This window comes from Lagenorhynchus albirostris, chromosome 14 (assembly GCF_949774975.1).
Source record: "Lagenorhynchus albirostris chromosome 14, mLagAlb1.1, whole genome shotgun sequence".
Lineage (NCBI taxonomy): Eukaryota > Metazoa > Chordata > Mammalia > Artiodactyla > Delphinidae > Lagenorhynchus > Lagenorhynchus albirostris.
In genome coordinates, this window is record NC_083108.1 from 63,098,295 (window position 1) to 63,115,287 (window position 16,993).

The window sequence follows — 16,993 nt, forward strand, 5'->3', positions numbered from 1 at the left end:
CTCCTGATTAATGTTTGCCAAAGAGAAACCTCAAGCTCCCTTGCTTAAGGATAATAATTAGTGGCTGGGGAGCCCACGCATTGGGGGGCTGACTCCAGCGAGGTGTCCATGGAGGGGGGGGCGGCGGGGAGGGAGCGAAGAGGGTATTATCACAGCAGTGGATCATCTCAATTGATGCAGAGATGCAGAAAGGCATGCACTTAGCAACTGCTAATATTTTATTTATTGTATTGATATTTTTCCTTAAAAAATGCATGATGTTTTTTAGAAACTTTTACAAGTTCAGGGCAGCAAAAATAAAACAGTATCCCTTCTGGTGTATGTCCTATCACAGTCTTTGCTCAGATGACTTCCTAGGGTCACTTTCAGGTCTATGTTTCTATGACCAAAAATAGCATCTTTGGCAACTGGTTTCGATTTGGCCTTAATCCAACTCCTGGATTCATGAAGGACCTGAGAAGCCCTGAGAAATAAAAGATTAATCCTGCCCAGTGGACCCGGTGGTTCCTCATCTCACAAGGTCCACTGGGCCGGACTAATCTTGTCGCATAGGCCGGGCTGGCCTCTCACGGAATGGATCCCCGGGCTGCAACCCGAGACTGGGTCTCCCACCCGCCTTCCAAGTCACTGGCTCTGCCAGGACGGACGGATGAGAGCTCTCCAGACTTGTGGGTCTGCCTTTTGGCCCTCCTAATCCTGTCCCTCCCCCGGGGGGAAAGGGCGGGGACACCTGTACTGGAGGAGAGTGGGGATGCCTGTGCGGAATCAAGGGCTCGGCCCTTATAGTGCCTGGGGACAGGGGCCTCCCGCAGGCGGGCAGGGGCGCCTGATTGGGGTGAGAGGAGGCCGGGCAGAGGGGCCGGAAGGGACGGCGGCGGAGGTCCAAAGGGGAGCGCAGCAGTGACGGGCTGAGAGTCACTCCGGAGGCGGCAGCGGGGGAGGAGACGAGGGGACTAGGGGCCAGGGCCGGGATTTCGTGCGAGTCTGGAGCGCGCTGATCAGAGCCGCCGGCCACGACAGGCGAAGGCAGATGCAGGGGCTGGCCGTGGTGACTTCGGACCTGAGCCCCCTTCCGGTCTGCGGAGATGGGCCACAGGCTCGGCCGAGTAAGGAGTCAGTGGCTTTTCACCTTCAGAGCTGCAGAAAGGGAGGGATGGAGGATGAACACGAGCCGCCGTTACAGCCTCGGACTCAGGTGACCCGCTCGCGGGACCCCAGCCCCCCACACCCTTAACGCCCTGTGCGCCTGCGCACGTGTCTTGGCCGCGCGCTCTGGCTAAGGTAAGCTTTGAGCGAGTCTTCGCAAGTGCCCACTACGCATGCGCCTCCCTCTTCCACGCCGATCCGCTTTTCGCAAACGTCTGAATTCCGAGACCTGCCGGCCCAGGCTTATCGGATGAGGGATTGCGGACTGGCGTGCACTTGGGAAGGCTCAACGAACGCGTCCAGTGTACAGAAGTATCTGAGTGTGCACAGTGGAGCTAGGTGCTCGGCCCAGACGAACAAGAGCAGGTGTTCACGCGCAGTGTTGGGCTGGGGCGCAGTGTGCGCACTGCGCACGGGACCTGCGCACTGGCCGCGTCCCAGGCTAGCATCCCTCTGGTCCTCGTATGGGCCGGACACGCCCCCAGCAGCAGCAGCCCCTGGGCACCGCAGTCCTGGCCGCCTCATCCCGTCCTGGGCCTGTTTCCCACCTTCACTTCTCTCCCCAACCTTCATCTCCTCCACGCTGGTTCTAAACTCCGTCCTCCCGTCCTGCTGCACCGAGGGGGCGGGGCAGCGGGAAAAGCAAGCCTATAACGCTCACCACCCCGCCTCAGGGTGTACCCCGCCAACCGGCGCTGATCTGCATGGCGCTTCCCCTCACCTCCTTCAAGTCTTTGTGCGGAGGCCCCCTTCTCATGGCGTATTCCCTGACCACCTTTCCCAGACACGCCCCTCTCCCCTTCGCCTGCTTTCTGTCTACGTCGCACAGCTGACTTACTATGTATTTTCCTTGTTTATTTGTTACTGCCTGTCTTCCCCCGCTGGAATAGTCACGGATTTCGTCTCTTTTGTTCGCTACTATATCCCCAGCACCTAGAACAGTAGATTTATTGCCCACAGTAGGGAGGCAAGAAATCTTTATTCACTGACTTAATAATCACCACCATAGCTAATGTCTGAATGCTTTCCATGACCAGTCAGAGGACTAGGCAATCTCCATGCACGATCTCATGGAATGAAGTCTTGGAGACCTGCCGGCACCCCTGTCACATGGGCTCAGTTCTCATCAGGCAGTGCGTGACTTGCTGCTTCCTGCAGATCTGCTCTCTTAATGGAACTCTCACCTCCGGGCAGCCCAGCAGGGTGCTTCCAGTGACTCCAGTGAGACTGAGACGGGACTCCTGGGTTCTCACCTGGCTTCCCCCTATGGCTTCAGGCTTGGGAGGAAGTTACTTAGACCTTGTAGGAACTTGCGGGCAGCCAGGGTGCCTGTCATAGACCTGCCTGCAGACCTGTGGCAAGATCTCTGGCAGGAACCTGCCCTCAGAGCCTCTACCTCCCCACCCCCAGGCCATGTTCTCACAATATGGTGAAAGCAGGTCTGTCGTTCCCCACCCCACACCCCGCCGCACTGTGTGTGCCTCCCAGCTCAGTTCCTGGCTGGGACAGGCACTTGGTATTTGACGGATGAATGAGTAAGTAGTCTTCAGGTTCCGGAGGTTCTTCAGGAAGCCCTTAGCCAAACATCCTTCTGACTTGAAACTTGTATTTAAGAATTTAAAAAGTAATAAATATGACACAGTGCTTTATATTTGAGGGACAATTTGCCTGAGCAAGAAAGGTAGTATAGAGTTACTAGGAAAAGATCAACAATTTGATTTTTGTATAGTTAACCACTTTGTGAATGTCTCAGAAAATATCTGAGGGAAGCAGTTCACTGCTCTTTGGGAGAGTGGAGAACTGTTAGCGTACACTGGATTTTCAAAAAATTTAACGAGCAGGTTATTTTGTAATTAAAAATTGTAAGAGAAAAATTATAAACAAGACTGAATCCCCCGAAGAAGATACCAATCTAATGATGGGGCATCAGGGCGCTGAGCTGGGTGCCTTGGGGAGTTCTCCCTCCATCTCTAAGGGTGCTGCATGAGGATGAAAAGCTGCCCTTTGTTGTACCAGGTGTGTGTAGTGCACATGCGCATTGGCTGTCCCCCAGCCTGAAGGTAGCCATTATCGTCACCAGGGCCAGCGAGGAAGCCCCTTAGAGAAGATGAGGGAGGAAGGGCAGAGCTGGCACTGCGACCCAGGCTGCTCTCTGCTGCTCCATGTGCCCCCCCCAGGCCCCCACACATGCAGGTCCGTGTGGCCCCTCCTCTTAGCCTCCTGGCAGAACAGGCTGGGAGGGAAGAGAGGGAGGCCCAGCCACTCTATTGAGAGAGTTTCACTGGGGCGCGTCAATGTAGCTCGGGGACTCCTGTCCTGCCAGAGGCAGAGCTTCACGCCTGTGGGGCCCCAGCTCAAGGCATTGTCCCCTGAGCCACAGCAGGCATGCCCAGGGGCAGCCCGGCAAGGAGGGCCGGGAATGGCTGTCCATCTCAGGAAAATGCTGTCAGGGGTGAAGGGGCAGTGAGATCCTGGACTCAGAGCAGAAGGCTAGGGGTGCCTCTGCTACCTGCCAGCCATATTAACTAGGCAACTCGTCTCTGCCTCAGCGTCTTCATCTGCAAAGTGGAGCCATCATTGCCTGGTTCAGATAGATTGCAGTGCTGGGATTGGTGGAGGCTGTAGTCAGGCACTCTGTGTCCTCTCCTCTCTCCTCAGTTCCAGGGCAGGGTCCTGCTGCTGACCATCTGTGCGGCTGGCATTGGTGGGACTTTTCAATTTGGCTACAACCTCTCCATCATCAATGCCCCGACTTCGGTATGTACCCTCCATGCGCACCGTCACCATCCCAGCGGGTGCTGGGCCAGGGCCAGCCGCTGCCTGCAGCGGATCTTCAGGCCAGCAGCCACTTGGTGGCGCTTTCTCCCACACGTCCACCTCCACTGCGATGCTCCACAGGCCCTGCGATTTCAAACCCAGCTCTGCATCCTCCCCTGAAACTGGCAAGTTCTCCTGAGTCCCTGATATCAGTAGATGACTCCACCATCCACCCAGTGACTGGGGTCCGCCCTGACTCTTCCCTCCCTCTTGGACACCAAGTCCTTCCTAACTGCCTCTGGCTTCCAGCCATTTCTCCTCGGGTCTCTTCCACAATCCCAGTTCAGACCCCGTCTCTCCCGCCTGTATCACTGGCCTCCCTGCCTTTGACCTCCCCCTTCTAGATCCTCGCAAATTTGATCAAACCACTCCCCTGCCCAGAAACATTCTGTGGCTCCCCAGTGCCTACAGGAATAAGGACAGACTCATCCATCTGAAGTCCATGGCCTCCTGGGATCAGAACCTGTCCACCTGTCTTCCACCTTCATTCCCCCAACTCCGCTATCAAAGCAGGTTAAACGTAGTTCCCCCAATGCACCCAGCCCTTCCTTGAAGACTCCTTCTGATGGGAAGCCCTCTCTGCCCCACCTGCAAGAAGCCCTTCAAGAGCCACCCAAATGCCATCACCTCCCTGAAGCCGTCCTTTAGCAGCCCCCACAGCTGGAGTCACCCTCCCTCCCCAGCCCTTGGTCTCAGCCTCCTGCTGGTCTCCTCTCAGTGTCCAAGTCATCTTTGAGTCCCCAGCACCTGACTCTGTCCTGGTCTGTGCCGACGTTCAGTAAATGCCTGTGGAAAGGATGAATCTCTCGGCCCCATTGATAGAAGCCACCTCTATCCCACCTAAGTGAGAAGGGCAAGTGTCCTGTCACATAGCTGTGAAGGAGGTGGGGCTGCAGGAAACAGGTCCCAGGATGGAACTGGGGCTCTCCTATCCCTGCAGGGCATCATCCTCCACCCAGTGCAAGAGAGCAGCTGTCACCAGACTCACTTCCTGTCCTGGACTGGGAACCCCCAAACAGAAGTCCTCCCTGTTAGTTCCAGCAGAAAGGCTGGGGAAGAGTTTGATTGGCTGGTTTGGATCACATGCCCTCTGATTGGCTGGTTTGGATCATATGCCCACTAGACCAATCATGTGGTCAGGAGGGTGGAGCACTTTGATTGGCCAGGCCTGGGTCAGGTGACCAACTGTGTAGGGGGGTGTAATTGTCAAGGGGAAAGAATTTCCCTCAAAGCGTGTTGGTGCTTAGAAGTTGGGGACGGGAGTACATTCTGGGCAGAAACAACTATAGCTGCCCAGTCCCTTAAAATAGGATGAAATGAAGGGTTTAGAAAGGGGGGGTCTGAGTTCCATTCGCTTTTTTATTTGTTTATTCAAAAAGCATGCGAGTGTCCACTTCAGTGCAAACCTGCACGCTGGAGAGGGATCTGCCCACAGCAGGACACTCTCAGGCCTTGCTTCCCATGGGCCATCACTGGGTCCTGCAAATGAGACTTCCTTGGCTTCTGAGGCTTCCCCTACCCCCTTGAATGGTCACCCTTGAGGATTTCAAGCCAAGGTCAGGGGAGGCTGGCCCTGGTCCCAGCTCCCCCAGACAGGTCCTTCCCCCAGAGGGACCTGGCAGGCACCAGGCTAACAGCCATTACCCTGAGCTGGCCTGCTTACCTACACCCCCTGGTCATCCTCACGTCCTCCCTCACGTCGTGTTGGGAGGACTAAGACCAGCCAGACGCTGACATTCATCTCTGACCAAGAGGAGGGTATCTGGGTCTTTTGGTCAGGCGTTGCAGCGATCCTGAGGTGCCCCCAGTGACGGAGCCCTGGGGACAAACACCCCTCCTGCCTCCTCTGTTGCTCTGCTGATGCTCACTGATGGCCAAGTCCATCAGAAAGCTGGTCATCAAGGGAGCCTGCTGATGTGGCCCATGCAGGTGGCTTCCCAGGCCAAAAGTGGGGGAGGGGTGCTGATAGTGGACTCAGAGGGGCACATAGAGACTGGCCAGCTCTGAGCTCCAGGAGACACTGTGTTTGAAAGAGACGGCACAGTGCCCTGCAGTTGGGTGAGTTCGGTCCTGCCCCGAAGGGACTAGGATTGCTGGGGAGACTTGCCTGCTCTGCAGAGGCAGGGCCTGTGGGGAGAAGGCCTGTTGTGGGGAGGGAGCCCCCGCCCCCAGGGGGGCTGACTGGCATCTCTGTCCACAGTACATTCAAGAATTCACCAATGAGACGTGGCGGATGCGAACTGACCGGCCGCTGCCCGACCATCTGGTCCTGCTTGTGTGGTCCCTCATCGTGTCTCTGTACCCCGTGGGGGGCCTTCTGGGAGCACTGCTTGCTGGCCCCTTGGCCATCACACTGGGGAGGTAAGTGCTTCCCGTGGACCCCCAAATGCCCTTCAATGAGGGGCACCCCGGGTGTGGGCAGGATGCCCGGCAGGCCCAGGCCTGAGTCAACTCCTCACCAGCCTCCCGCTCTGCCTGCAGTTTCACCGGGTGACTCACGTTTCCCAGCAGATGTGGCAGAGGGAAGAGTCCCATGCCGGGAGGGAGGGAGGACCCATGGCTGCCAATACAACACATGTTGTCTGACTGTGAACAGGTGTTTTCTCCCCAGTGCCCCCCTTTGTATCCAACTGATGCAGATCTTGGGTCGCAAACAAGAGAGACAGACTCTGACAGACTGAATGGAAAACTGTGATAACGCAAAGGATACTGGGGCAGCTCATAGGACAAAAGGAAGTGGTCAAAAGCCAGGCCTGGGGAGGGCAGGATGCAAGACCACCCTAGCCTGGGCTTTCCTCCTGGGAGATGCCTTCAGCGCATCAGCTCCAGCCTTGTTCCACCTCCAGCATCTTCACTCACTCTCAGAATCAAGGGAGACGGGTTGTTCCTGGCCCACCTTGGGTCACACGCCTACACCCGTGAGACAGCAGGAGAGAAGCAAGGCCGGGCGGGAAAACAAGCGGCTCTCATGGTCCCCCCCTTGGCTGGCCACCCAGCACGTGTCGGCACCTTTCACCCATATATTCAGCTCCCCATGTGCCCCTCCTCACGTTAGTTGGTTCAGTCCTTCCTGAGACCACCCAGGGCACTGCCTCGTCACAGCCACCAGGGACGACACAACGGAGGTGTCCTCCCTGAGTGCAGAGTTTCCACGTGACGACCAATCTGCCAGCCCTGCCGTTAACGTGTTGATATTCTGCACACTACACACTTAATGGTAAACTTAACTGTCCTCAAGACACCTCATGGGAAGAAGAAAGAAGAAAGTGTAGGGGAAACTAGTCAAAGAAAAGGAAACTAGTGGATGAATTTAGTTTAAAGCGTACGATCCAGAACCTGGAAACATAGGTAGAGGGTCTGCTCCTGGGTTTTGGAGCTGGTCACTCCAAAACCTGCCTCGGGAACGTCCATCCTCAGGTTTTCTGCTCCTGTCTTGGGTCAGCACTTCCACCGGCCTGAGGCTGTTTGCCCATCGGCGTGACCCCAATCTTCATGCTTGAGTGAGCAGGGCAGTCCTGATGGTGTGGGTCCTTCGGCAGGCTCTTACCCTCTGAGGTCATCTACTTCTGAATGACGGGGTTCCTAACGCGATACTGAGTTCCGTGGGCACCCATCCTTCCGCTTCCACTGATGTAACCTCCTTTGTTGGAAGCAAAATTGCACAGATAACATGTTTGTGTATTTAGCAGAAGTATCAACGGCAAGTAACAGAAAACCAGGACTCAGCTGGCTAAAACAATAGCCAAACACCCCATTCTGGTGTTTATTCTCCACTAGGGCCTAGTGACCAGCCAGGAGTTATTTCTGATTAAGGGGGTAGTAATTCACCGAAGTAGTGGCTTTACTCCAGAATCCTAGGTCTTGCACTGTGATTCTCCTTGGGGGCACTTTGAGCACCACAATCTCCCAGGTCTAGAGGGTCGAGGGGCGGAGCCTCTGGCAGCTGGTTTGGATCCACTAGGGCATACTCCACTCACAGCTTCCAGGTTTGCAAATATCCAGTGTAGGTATCAGATCACGACACTCACTGTGGGACAGGCTGCCTCCAAAGTAGAAAGAAGCCATCTGAGATTTGTCCACCCTTCTTAGAGGAAGGGCAGCAAGCCAACCCGCACTTTGGAGGAAATGTGCCCTCGGACGTCAGGAACTCCACTGGTGTGGCGGCTCCCACTCTGTCATGCTTGTACGTTACCATGACGTCGGGTGCACTTGCCGCTTCCTCTTCCCCAGGTCCTTTCAGCATAAAGTCATCAAAGCAGCGGGCCAGCAAGATGCCTGAGGTGGGCAGCTCCCCATGGAGCAGGTGTGGCCCAGAGCTGGAGAGCTGCCATGTCCCTAAGGAGGTCGGTAAAGGTGCAGTACTCTCCCTGCCGGGTGGAAGTAAAGTGTTTCTGCTGTCGTCTGTGTATTGAAATGCAGCAAAATGCATTCGCCGGATAAATAGCTACAATGGATGTACTGTGTTTTTTTGTTTATTTGTTTTTGGCTGCACTGCGCAGCATTGGCATGCAGAACTTCCCCAACCAGGGATTGAACCTGTGCCCCCTGCATTGGAAGCGTGGCGTCTTAACCACTGGACCACCAGGAAAGTCTTGGAAGTACTGTATTAATTTATATCAGTGAGGAAGCCGTATGTGGCTTATAAGTCACAACTGGAGTTACCACAGGATCAAGTTATAATCTACGGTCATTCTCCATTCTCTAGGCCAGGGGATCTGAGCTTTGGCCCATCTTTCACCCCTGTGCTGTTGGTTTGGAGCAGGCCAGCGGCTTCCTGTGGCTCATTTCCTTGTCAGTACATGCGCCATATGACCTCCTGTGGCCTCTCTTGGGTGACCTGCATGACGGCGCCTCTGAGCGCGGTGTCAGGAGCCCAGAGCTGACGCCTCATGGAGGAGGTGGAGCTGCTGACATGCCCAGTGCTCCTTCCTGTTTTGCCGTCTGTCCCGTTGAACCAGCCTGGCAGAGACCACCCAGCCATCCTGAAGGCTCTGAACAGTGACTCTGCAATGCACTTGGCTCCCCAGGTGTCCCCTCCCTCACTCCGGAAGCCCCTGTTCTTCCTCCCTAGGGTTTCCTTGAGTCTGAGAAATCAGATGTTAGGCCCTTCGCTTTACAGAGGAGTTTGAGGAGAGCAATGCTCAATCTGTAGGGATAAAGCCATACGAGTTCTGTCACTTCAAGCCGTGGCGGAGGCAGAAAGGAGAGTAATTTGGGGCATATTGGAGGAGGGGAGTGGGAGTAGGCCCCTGGGGGCATCCCACAAGTGACCCCAGCTACAGTGGCCAGCGTCATTTCTGTTCGTGTAGCTTACACTCCTGACTCAGTCCCCTCATGCACACACAGGTCTGATCAGGGCTGGCTGCAGCTTCAGAGAAGGGTCCCCAGGGGTGGTCCTCAGCACTGAACCCACCTCTCTCGCCTGTGTTTGGCTTCCCCAAGGAAGAAGTCCCTGCTGGTGAATAACATCTTCGTGGTGGTTGCAGCAACCCTGTTTGGCTTCAGCCGCAGAGCAGGCTCCTTTGAGATGATCATGCTGGGACGGCTGCTCGTGGGCGTCAGCGCAGGTACAGTGTGTGTGTGTGTGGATCCCCTCCTGCCTCTGTTCCTACACTTTCCTGTATCCTCTTTATTCCCTTCATTCATTGATTTGTTTTCCTTTCATGCCCACCATTATTTTTTTTTTTTTTGCAGAATGATTAGATATGATTTATCTTAAAAAGGGTCATATAACTAGGTACTTAAAGTGGATCTAGAAAAATGGAAAAGTTGTAAGGGATGGGAGGGCAAACATCCCCAAACTTAAACCAACAGAAGTCCTCTAAGCTGGGAGCTTCCTGGCAGTCAAGATGAAAAGGCATCTAGGACGGGCTCTCTGACCTTCCCTACAGAAGCAGAGTAGCCTTTTAGGGACCCCTCAGGCTCTGGGGCTTGTCACGGGAGGGAGCAGAATTTTGAGCGTGTCCACCTGGGCTTTTAGGGGTGCCCATCAACAATCCCCCTTGACTCCTACTGTTTATACAGCCAGGTGCTGATGTCTTCATTAGTTAGTTATCTATTCCTGTGAAACAAAGTACTCCACAATTTAGTGGCTTAACACCAGCAACATTTATTAACTCATGGTTTCTCTGGGTTAGGAACCAGGAGTGTCTTAGCTGGGTGGTCCTGGCTTGGGGCTTCTCAGGAGGCTGTGATCAAGCTGTCAGGCAGGGCTGCAGTCACCTGAGGTTTGGCTGGGGCTGGAGGACCTGCTTCTGAGATGGCGCCCTCGCGTGCTGTTTGCAGGAGGCCCGGGCTCCTCAGCTTATGGGTCTCCCTGTAGGGCTGCTTGAGTGTTCTCACAGCATGGCGGCTGGTTTCCTCCAGAGGAAGTGATGGGAGAGAGGAAGCCCACATGTGTGCGCAAGGACACAGTCCCAGTGCATTTTATGGCCTAATCTCAGAAGTCATACACCATCAGTTTTGCCACAGTCTACTTAGAAGTGAGTCACTCAGAACAGCCCACATTTCAGGGAAGAGGGACCAGGTCAAACTCTGTGCCCTGAGTACCTGGCACAGAAGGAATCCCTCCCTAATTGTCTGTAGGAAGAGTGGGTGTACCTCCATGGGAGAGCTTCTGGCAATCAGTGTACCCCCCTTCCTCCCAGCTCCCCCCACCCAGTGCTCAGAGAGGGGCAGGACCTTCCTGAGGGCTGTTTCCTGATCCCACATCAGGGAGGGGGTGGAGCAGCGTTCCCTGACGTGTTCCCAGGTGGATGGTGCCCCAGTACTGCGGCTTCCTAGCTTCTGCCAGCTGTCACCCTCTGGGGTGGGTAGTGGGGGCGCCATCCACTTCCATTTTCCCACTGGCTGCCTGGGTGCGAGGTGCGTCCCCAGGGAAGCCAAGATGGGGGAGAACATGCGGTGGTAGTTGACGTGAGAGGTGAGAGCCGGGGCCGCTGGTGGGCATCTGCTCCCTCTGAGCCCCTCACACTCCTCCCGGTGATAGGGCTTCTCTCTCAGAAGTCCTGGGAGTTGACTGGAGTCCTGCTGGCCCTATATCAGGTGGGGAGGAACCCCTCAGAGCGCTTGGGCTGAGGGAGCAGCACTCAGTGCCTGTAGATGATGGGCTGGTGGCGCCAAGGCCGCGGCGGGGGCAGGCGGGGGTGGCGGGGAGAGGCGGGCCCAAGCGTTGCGGGAGTCCAGCCTGTGGCTGACGGCTGCTGTGCTCACGTCCAGGTGTGAGCATGAACGTCCAGCCCATGTACCTGGGGGAGAGCGCACCCAAGGAGCTCCGAGGGGCTGTGGCCATGACCTCAGCCATCTTCGCCGCCCTGGGGGTCGTGATGGGTCAGGTGGTTGGACTCAGGTAAGTGCCGCCCCCCCACCCCACGTGCACTGAGAGGTTAGAGGGATGCCAGGGAAAGGCCTTCTTCACCTAAATTTCTCCCCTACCCCCCAAGTGGATTAAGGCGTTGCTTCCTTGTATGAAGCCGTTGAAACCCTGTCCATGTGCATCTGGCCAGTGTGGTGTCAGTCAGACACACTTGGTGTGAGTCACCCTCTTCTCGCCTCTCCGGATCAGGGAGCAAAGAGGAGAGGGTGCAGGTTTGGGCTTTTAAAGGGAGCGTGTCCTGTTTATCCCAGAAAAGGGAGGTGAGGGCAGAGCCCTGTGCCCTGGGGAGAGGAGTTGCCAGGGATGAGGTGGGGCTATGACCCTGTCCTATCGTGGGTCCCTACCTGGGTGTCCAGACCCAGAGCTGGTTGGGAAGAGGCACAGGGCAATGCAGACCCTCTGCCCTCAGGGGGGCCAGTAGGGGACAGAGCTCTGACAAGGAGGCACCTGGCCCAGCCTCTCCTCTGTCTCCCCAGGGAGCTCCTGGGTGGCCCGCAGGCCTGGCCCCTGCTGCTGGCCAGCTGCCTGGTGCCTGGGGTGCTCCAGCTGGCCTCCCTGCCCCTGCTCCCCGAGAGCCCACGCTACCTCCTCATTGACTGTGGAGACTCCGAGGCCTGTCTGGCAGGTGAGTCCCTGACCTCGGGCCCCCAGACCACCCTTGACCATGGGGCACATCTGGCCAGAGCATGTGGGTCCTTATTTCCTGGGTCGCATTTATTCAGGAAAAGCTATCCCTCTCTTTGTGCCTCAATTTCATGATCCATCCATCCCTTCAGAGCTCTTTATCAAGGGGCTGTCCTAAGCGCCAAGGCAGTGGGATGGAACAGACCCAGCACCTGCCATCTGGGAACCCCCAGGGTGGTGCAGAGAAGGAGCGCCACCTGCCCCCTGCCTGACATGCAAGATGAAGAAACACTGAGTAAGACCTCAAGGGCCCAATGCCAGCTGGGCTGATGGTCTTCCCTGTTAGCTATGGCCACGATAATGATGCCAAAGGAACAATCCCCAAATCTCTGGCTTAAAGCACACAATCCTTTACGTTGGGCTGGCTCATGGTGTCGGGATCAGCTGGGGCTGGCCAGTTGAGGCTGGTCTGGGCTGGAGCAGTTCAGCTCTGCTGCACACACTGCTCCTTGCACTCTTGGTACTGACAGACTAGCCCGGAAGGCAGATCCAACTGCACAAGCACTTTCCAAACCTTTGGTCCCTTCCTGCCCACTAACCTCCCATTAGCCAAGGAGAGGCACGTCACTGAACCCAAAGTCCAGAGATGGGAAAATCCATGGCATCTCCACTCATGTGGCAAGGGGCGAAGACCAGGGCCCACTAATGTATTCTTCCCAGCTTGCCATGGTGGCCACAGTTATTATTCATGTCCCTGCCCTGAGCAGGAACATGCTCAGTGCTATCCGGAAACACCCCCCACCCCCACCAAGTCTCACCCAATCATGGCATCAGGCTTGAAGTCCAGGGTCTTCAGATCATGTCAAGTCTATATATGCCTTTTCTTGAGCCAAAGACCCAGGAGATAAACAGAAGTCTTCCGCCTCGCACGCACTCAGCAGACACTGGTGAAAAACTGTTTTTCCAAAAAGAGGCGGCAAGGAGGCAGAAAGCAGTTGCCAATCCACAGCAATGCTGAGTGCCCCTGGGGAAACGCTGCCAGCCTCCCCTGCCCTGGGATGGAGAGTGCTCCTGCGTGAAGCCCTGGCTCTGCCCCCAGGGAGGGGCTCCCCAGGCCACTGAGAATCTGGGTGTCACGGTAGCACTTTGGAGTCATTTAACTGTAATATGACTCCACAAGACAATTCAGTGTTAAACAGCGATTATGTTATTCAGTGGAGTCCAGGCTGTGACATATAGAATCATAGACTGTCAGGACTAGAAAGGGCCTTAGGGATCATTTTCTTCAGCACCCTCGTGGTACAGATTAGAAATGCCTAAAGGAAGACAGGGACTTAGTCAAGACTCTTCAGCTGTTCGGGGTAGATTTAAGATCAGACTGTGAGCCTCCTGACATTATCACCTTCCTTTTCTATCACCTTCCTTGACACCTGAAGAGGGCCCTGGAAAATGTACCTATAGAAAACTGGGGCACAGAAGTCTTTACATTTCAAACCGTCTTGGTGTCTTTTCATCCAGGCCGGCAGAGCTTCTGTCAATACAACTTTCCCCAAAAATGATGTGAACTTTCTGTGCATTTGATTTATGTGCCAGAAAGCCACACCCACAATTCTTGTCGAGACATGCTTCTCTCTTGCAACCTAATTACTGGAATCTAGGGCATGTCGAGCTGCGGAGGACCAATACCCTTAAGCCTCTGTAATGCCCGTTTTTCCAGCCCGGAGGGTCCATGAGGCACTGCAGGAAGCCATACCCTTGATTTGATCTTTACCCTCAGCCCAGGGCTCGCTGGCCTTGCTCTGGATCTAGTCTTTGCTCTCAGGCTGTGATTTAACTTAGGACTCTGCTAGATGGAGAAGCTAGAGATGAAAAACAGATTTCTTTTTCTTTTTTATTTAACTAACCTAGCAAGCTCTGAAATAAGTTAAATTGGATTAAATTGTGTTCCCTCTGAAGGTCTTTTTGAGCTCATTTTCCTTACAATCAGCTCAGAATACTCAGGTAAAGGCAGCTAGCTCATGCTTTCGACGCTTGGAGATCTCTTTGCCCAAGTCCAGAAGTTCATTAGACCTGTTTTGTTTCTTGCACGTTACACGGGCTTTCATTCTTCCAGCCTCCTCACCGTCCTCTGCCTGGTTAGGAACCAACACTGCATGTCATAGGTCCTAGTTATGGCGTCACCTACTCCCATACCAGGGGTTTTTTTAGTCCGTTTTTTTCTTGCTGCCTAACAGTCGCACCTCCGCGGGAGACCAAGGAAACGATTACTTAGCCCAAGCTTCTGAGTTCTCGGGTTGGCTGATGAAGGTTAGGTCTGGCTGGAGGCTCTGTCACTGGTGTAGGTCAGCTGGGCATTGGCTGAACTAGGACGGTCCCAGCTGGGCCATCTCTGCTTTTTCCTGGGACCAGTGGGCCAGCCCCACCGCAAGTTTTTATGATGATGACAGAAGACCAAATAGAAACCAGCAGGTCTCTTGAGGCTGTATTGGAACACGCGGCACGCCCTCCTACAGCCTAATTCTACGGGCCCGGAGCGAGTCGCAGGGCCCAGCCCAGCACCAAGGGGCGGGTGTATACATGCCTCTTTAGTGGGAGCAGCTACCAAATCCCATGGCCCAGGGAGGGGTGAACTGAGACTGCAGTGGAGATCGGCCACAGTTGTGTCCTGTGTGATGCCCCCGCACAACCCCGAGTTTCTAAAGCCCTTTCTGCTCCGTGGTGCTGTGAACTGATCATCCCCATCAGACCAAGGGGACCCTGGGAAGGCGAAAGGAGGTGGGCGTGGGCAGCTCACTGTGGGGGTCACAGAGTGCCTGGGGGAGGGGAGCTCAGCGTCCTCTGCCCTGCCCCCTCCCCCAGCGCTGCAGCGGCTGCGGGGCCCCGCGGACCTGGCCGAGGAGCTGGCCGAGTTGGAGCGGGAGCGCGCCGCCTGCGAGGGCCGGCGCGCGCGGCGCCCGTGGGAGCTGTTCCGGGACCGCGCGCTGCGGAGGCAGGTGACGAGCCTGGTGGTGCTGGGCGGGGCCATGGAGCTGTGCGGGAACGACACGGTGAGCAGTCCGGGCCAGGCCGGGGTTGGGGGGAGAGGGGAGGGGGAAGGGCCGGCGGGGAGGGCCGGTGCGCCTCGGCCTCCCGCCCCTCCCCCACTCCCCCGCGGCAGGTGTACGCGTACGCGTCGGCAGTGTTCAGCCAGGCGCGGATTCCCCCGGAGAAGGTCCAGTACGCCGCCATCGGGACCGGGGGCTGCGAGCTGCTGGCGACGCTGCTCAGCGTGAGTCTGCCTCCGGGATGACACCTCATCCCCCAGCCCTGCGGCGGACCCTTGGGGGTGCTGGCCCTCCGGGGACCGCAGGCCTCAGCGCTAAGCCACTTCCACTTCAGGTCGCTATGTTAAAATACGGCAAGTTAGCAAGCACTTATCGAGCATCTAGTTTGCCGGGCTTCCTCATGAGGCCCCTCCCCACTGCTGGCCCGCAAACCGAGGGGACCGCGACCGTGGCCCACACCAGTGAATCAGTGAGGGCTCCTTTCCTTTGCAGTGTGTGGTGATCGAGAGGGTGGGCCGACGGATGCTGCTGATGGTGGGGTACGGCCTGATGACCTGCTGGGGGAGCGTCTTCACAGCGGCCCTGTGCCTGCAGGTAGCTGGGCGTAGATGAGGGCGGGGCGTCGGCCCTGTGCCTGCAGGTAGCAGGGCGTGGATGAGGGCCGGGCGGCTGGGCCCCGCCTGACCTCCCCTCACCACCACCTCACCCCCGCCCCTCTGCCGCAGAGCTCCCTCCCCTGGATGCCCTACCTGGCCATGTCCTGCGTCTTTGCCTTCATCCTCAGCTTTGGCATTGGCCCTGGTGAGTGGGAAGAGCTCCTGTCTTTGGGCCTGGCTGAAGGAGCACGGATGTCTGGGTGAAGGATGCTTGGGTGTGCCCTCCCCCCACTGTACAGGCTTCTGGGAGGGAATGGCTGGAGGAGCGCTGGAAGGGCCCCACTTTCTTGTCTGGGGCAAGGTGGGGGGAAGGCCGGCCAGGGAGCCCTGGCTGGCAGCCTCCTGTCCCCACTCCTCCTTCCAGCCGGAGTGACCGGGATCCTGGCCACAGAGCTGTTTGACCAGATGGCCCGGCCTGCTGCCTACATGGTCTGCGGGATGCTCATGTGGACCATGCTCTTCCTAGTTGGGCTGGGGTTCCCCTTCATCGTGGTAGGCCTGCCCGCCCCTCCCTCCCGGGGGCCCTGCCGTAGGTTTTGTCCTTGTCAGCATGAGAACCCCAGGGGAGGCTCCATCCAGGAGGTGTGAGACTGAAGGGGATGGGGCTTATCTGAGCCAAGAGGGTCGAGTCCCTCATCAGGACCTGTGGTGGGGCCTTCCATGTGGGGGCTGAATGGGCCACACCAGAGCTTGGGTCTCTTAACCCACAGGAGGGCTTGTCCCACTTCCTCTATGTTCCTTTCCTCTGTGTCTGTGTCTGTGGGGCCGTCTACACTGGCTTCTTCCTCCCTGAGACCAGAGGGAAGAGCTTCATGGACATCTCAGAGGAATTGCACAGACTCAACTTCCCCGGGGTGGAGCCAGGGCCCCGCGTGGACAGGCCGGAGGTCATCCGGTCCACAGAACTCTAGCTCAGCAGGTTTGGCTGGGGCCCAGCCGGCTGCTGCTCTTCCCTCGGGCCCTCTCCATTCACCAGCCCTGCATCCCCTTGTTTAATGGGTGTTTGTTGAGCACCTACTGTGTGCAAGCCTGGTGTTTAGCCATCAGTGGTGAGCCGGACAGATGGGGTCTGGGACCTCTCGGTGCTCCCTGTCTGGAGGCAGTTAACAGGAAACCAATAAAAACACAATTACAAACTTGGGCGGACTTTTCTGGCAGTCCAGTGGTTAAGACTTCGCCTTCCAATTCAGGGGGTGCATGTTTGATCCCTGCATGGGGAGCTAAGATCCCACATGCCTCGCAGCCAAAAAAATCAAAACATGAAACAGAATAAATATTGTAACAAATTTTTAAATTTTTATTTATTTATTTATTTTTGGCTTTATTTATTT

The 16,993-nt window shown here is 56.3% G+C and overlaps 1 protein-coding gene across 1 annotated transcript; it reads left to right on the forward strand.

Annotated features, from left to right (window-relative positions):
• Positions 1-973: 973 nt before the first annotated feature.
• On the forward strand, positions 974-16,716 carry SLC2A11 (solute carrier family 2 member 11). The gene is made up of 12 exons (XM_060120969.1): positions 974-1,195; positions 3,805-3,903; positions 6,164-6,324; positions 9,406-9,530; positions 11,182-11,311; positions 11,815-11,963; positions 14,822-15,009; positions 15,120-15,230; positions 15,499-15,600; positions 15,732-15,807; positions 16,027-16,154; positions 16,373-16,716. The coding sequence occupies exons 1-12, from the start codon at positions 1,031-1,033 to the stop codon at positions 16,571-16,573; spliced, it is 1,635 nt and encodes a 544-aa protein (XP_059976952.1). The 5' UTR covers positions 974-1,030; the 3' UTR covers positions 16,574-16,716.
• Positions 16,717-16,993: the final 277 nt, after the last annotated feature.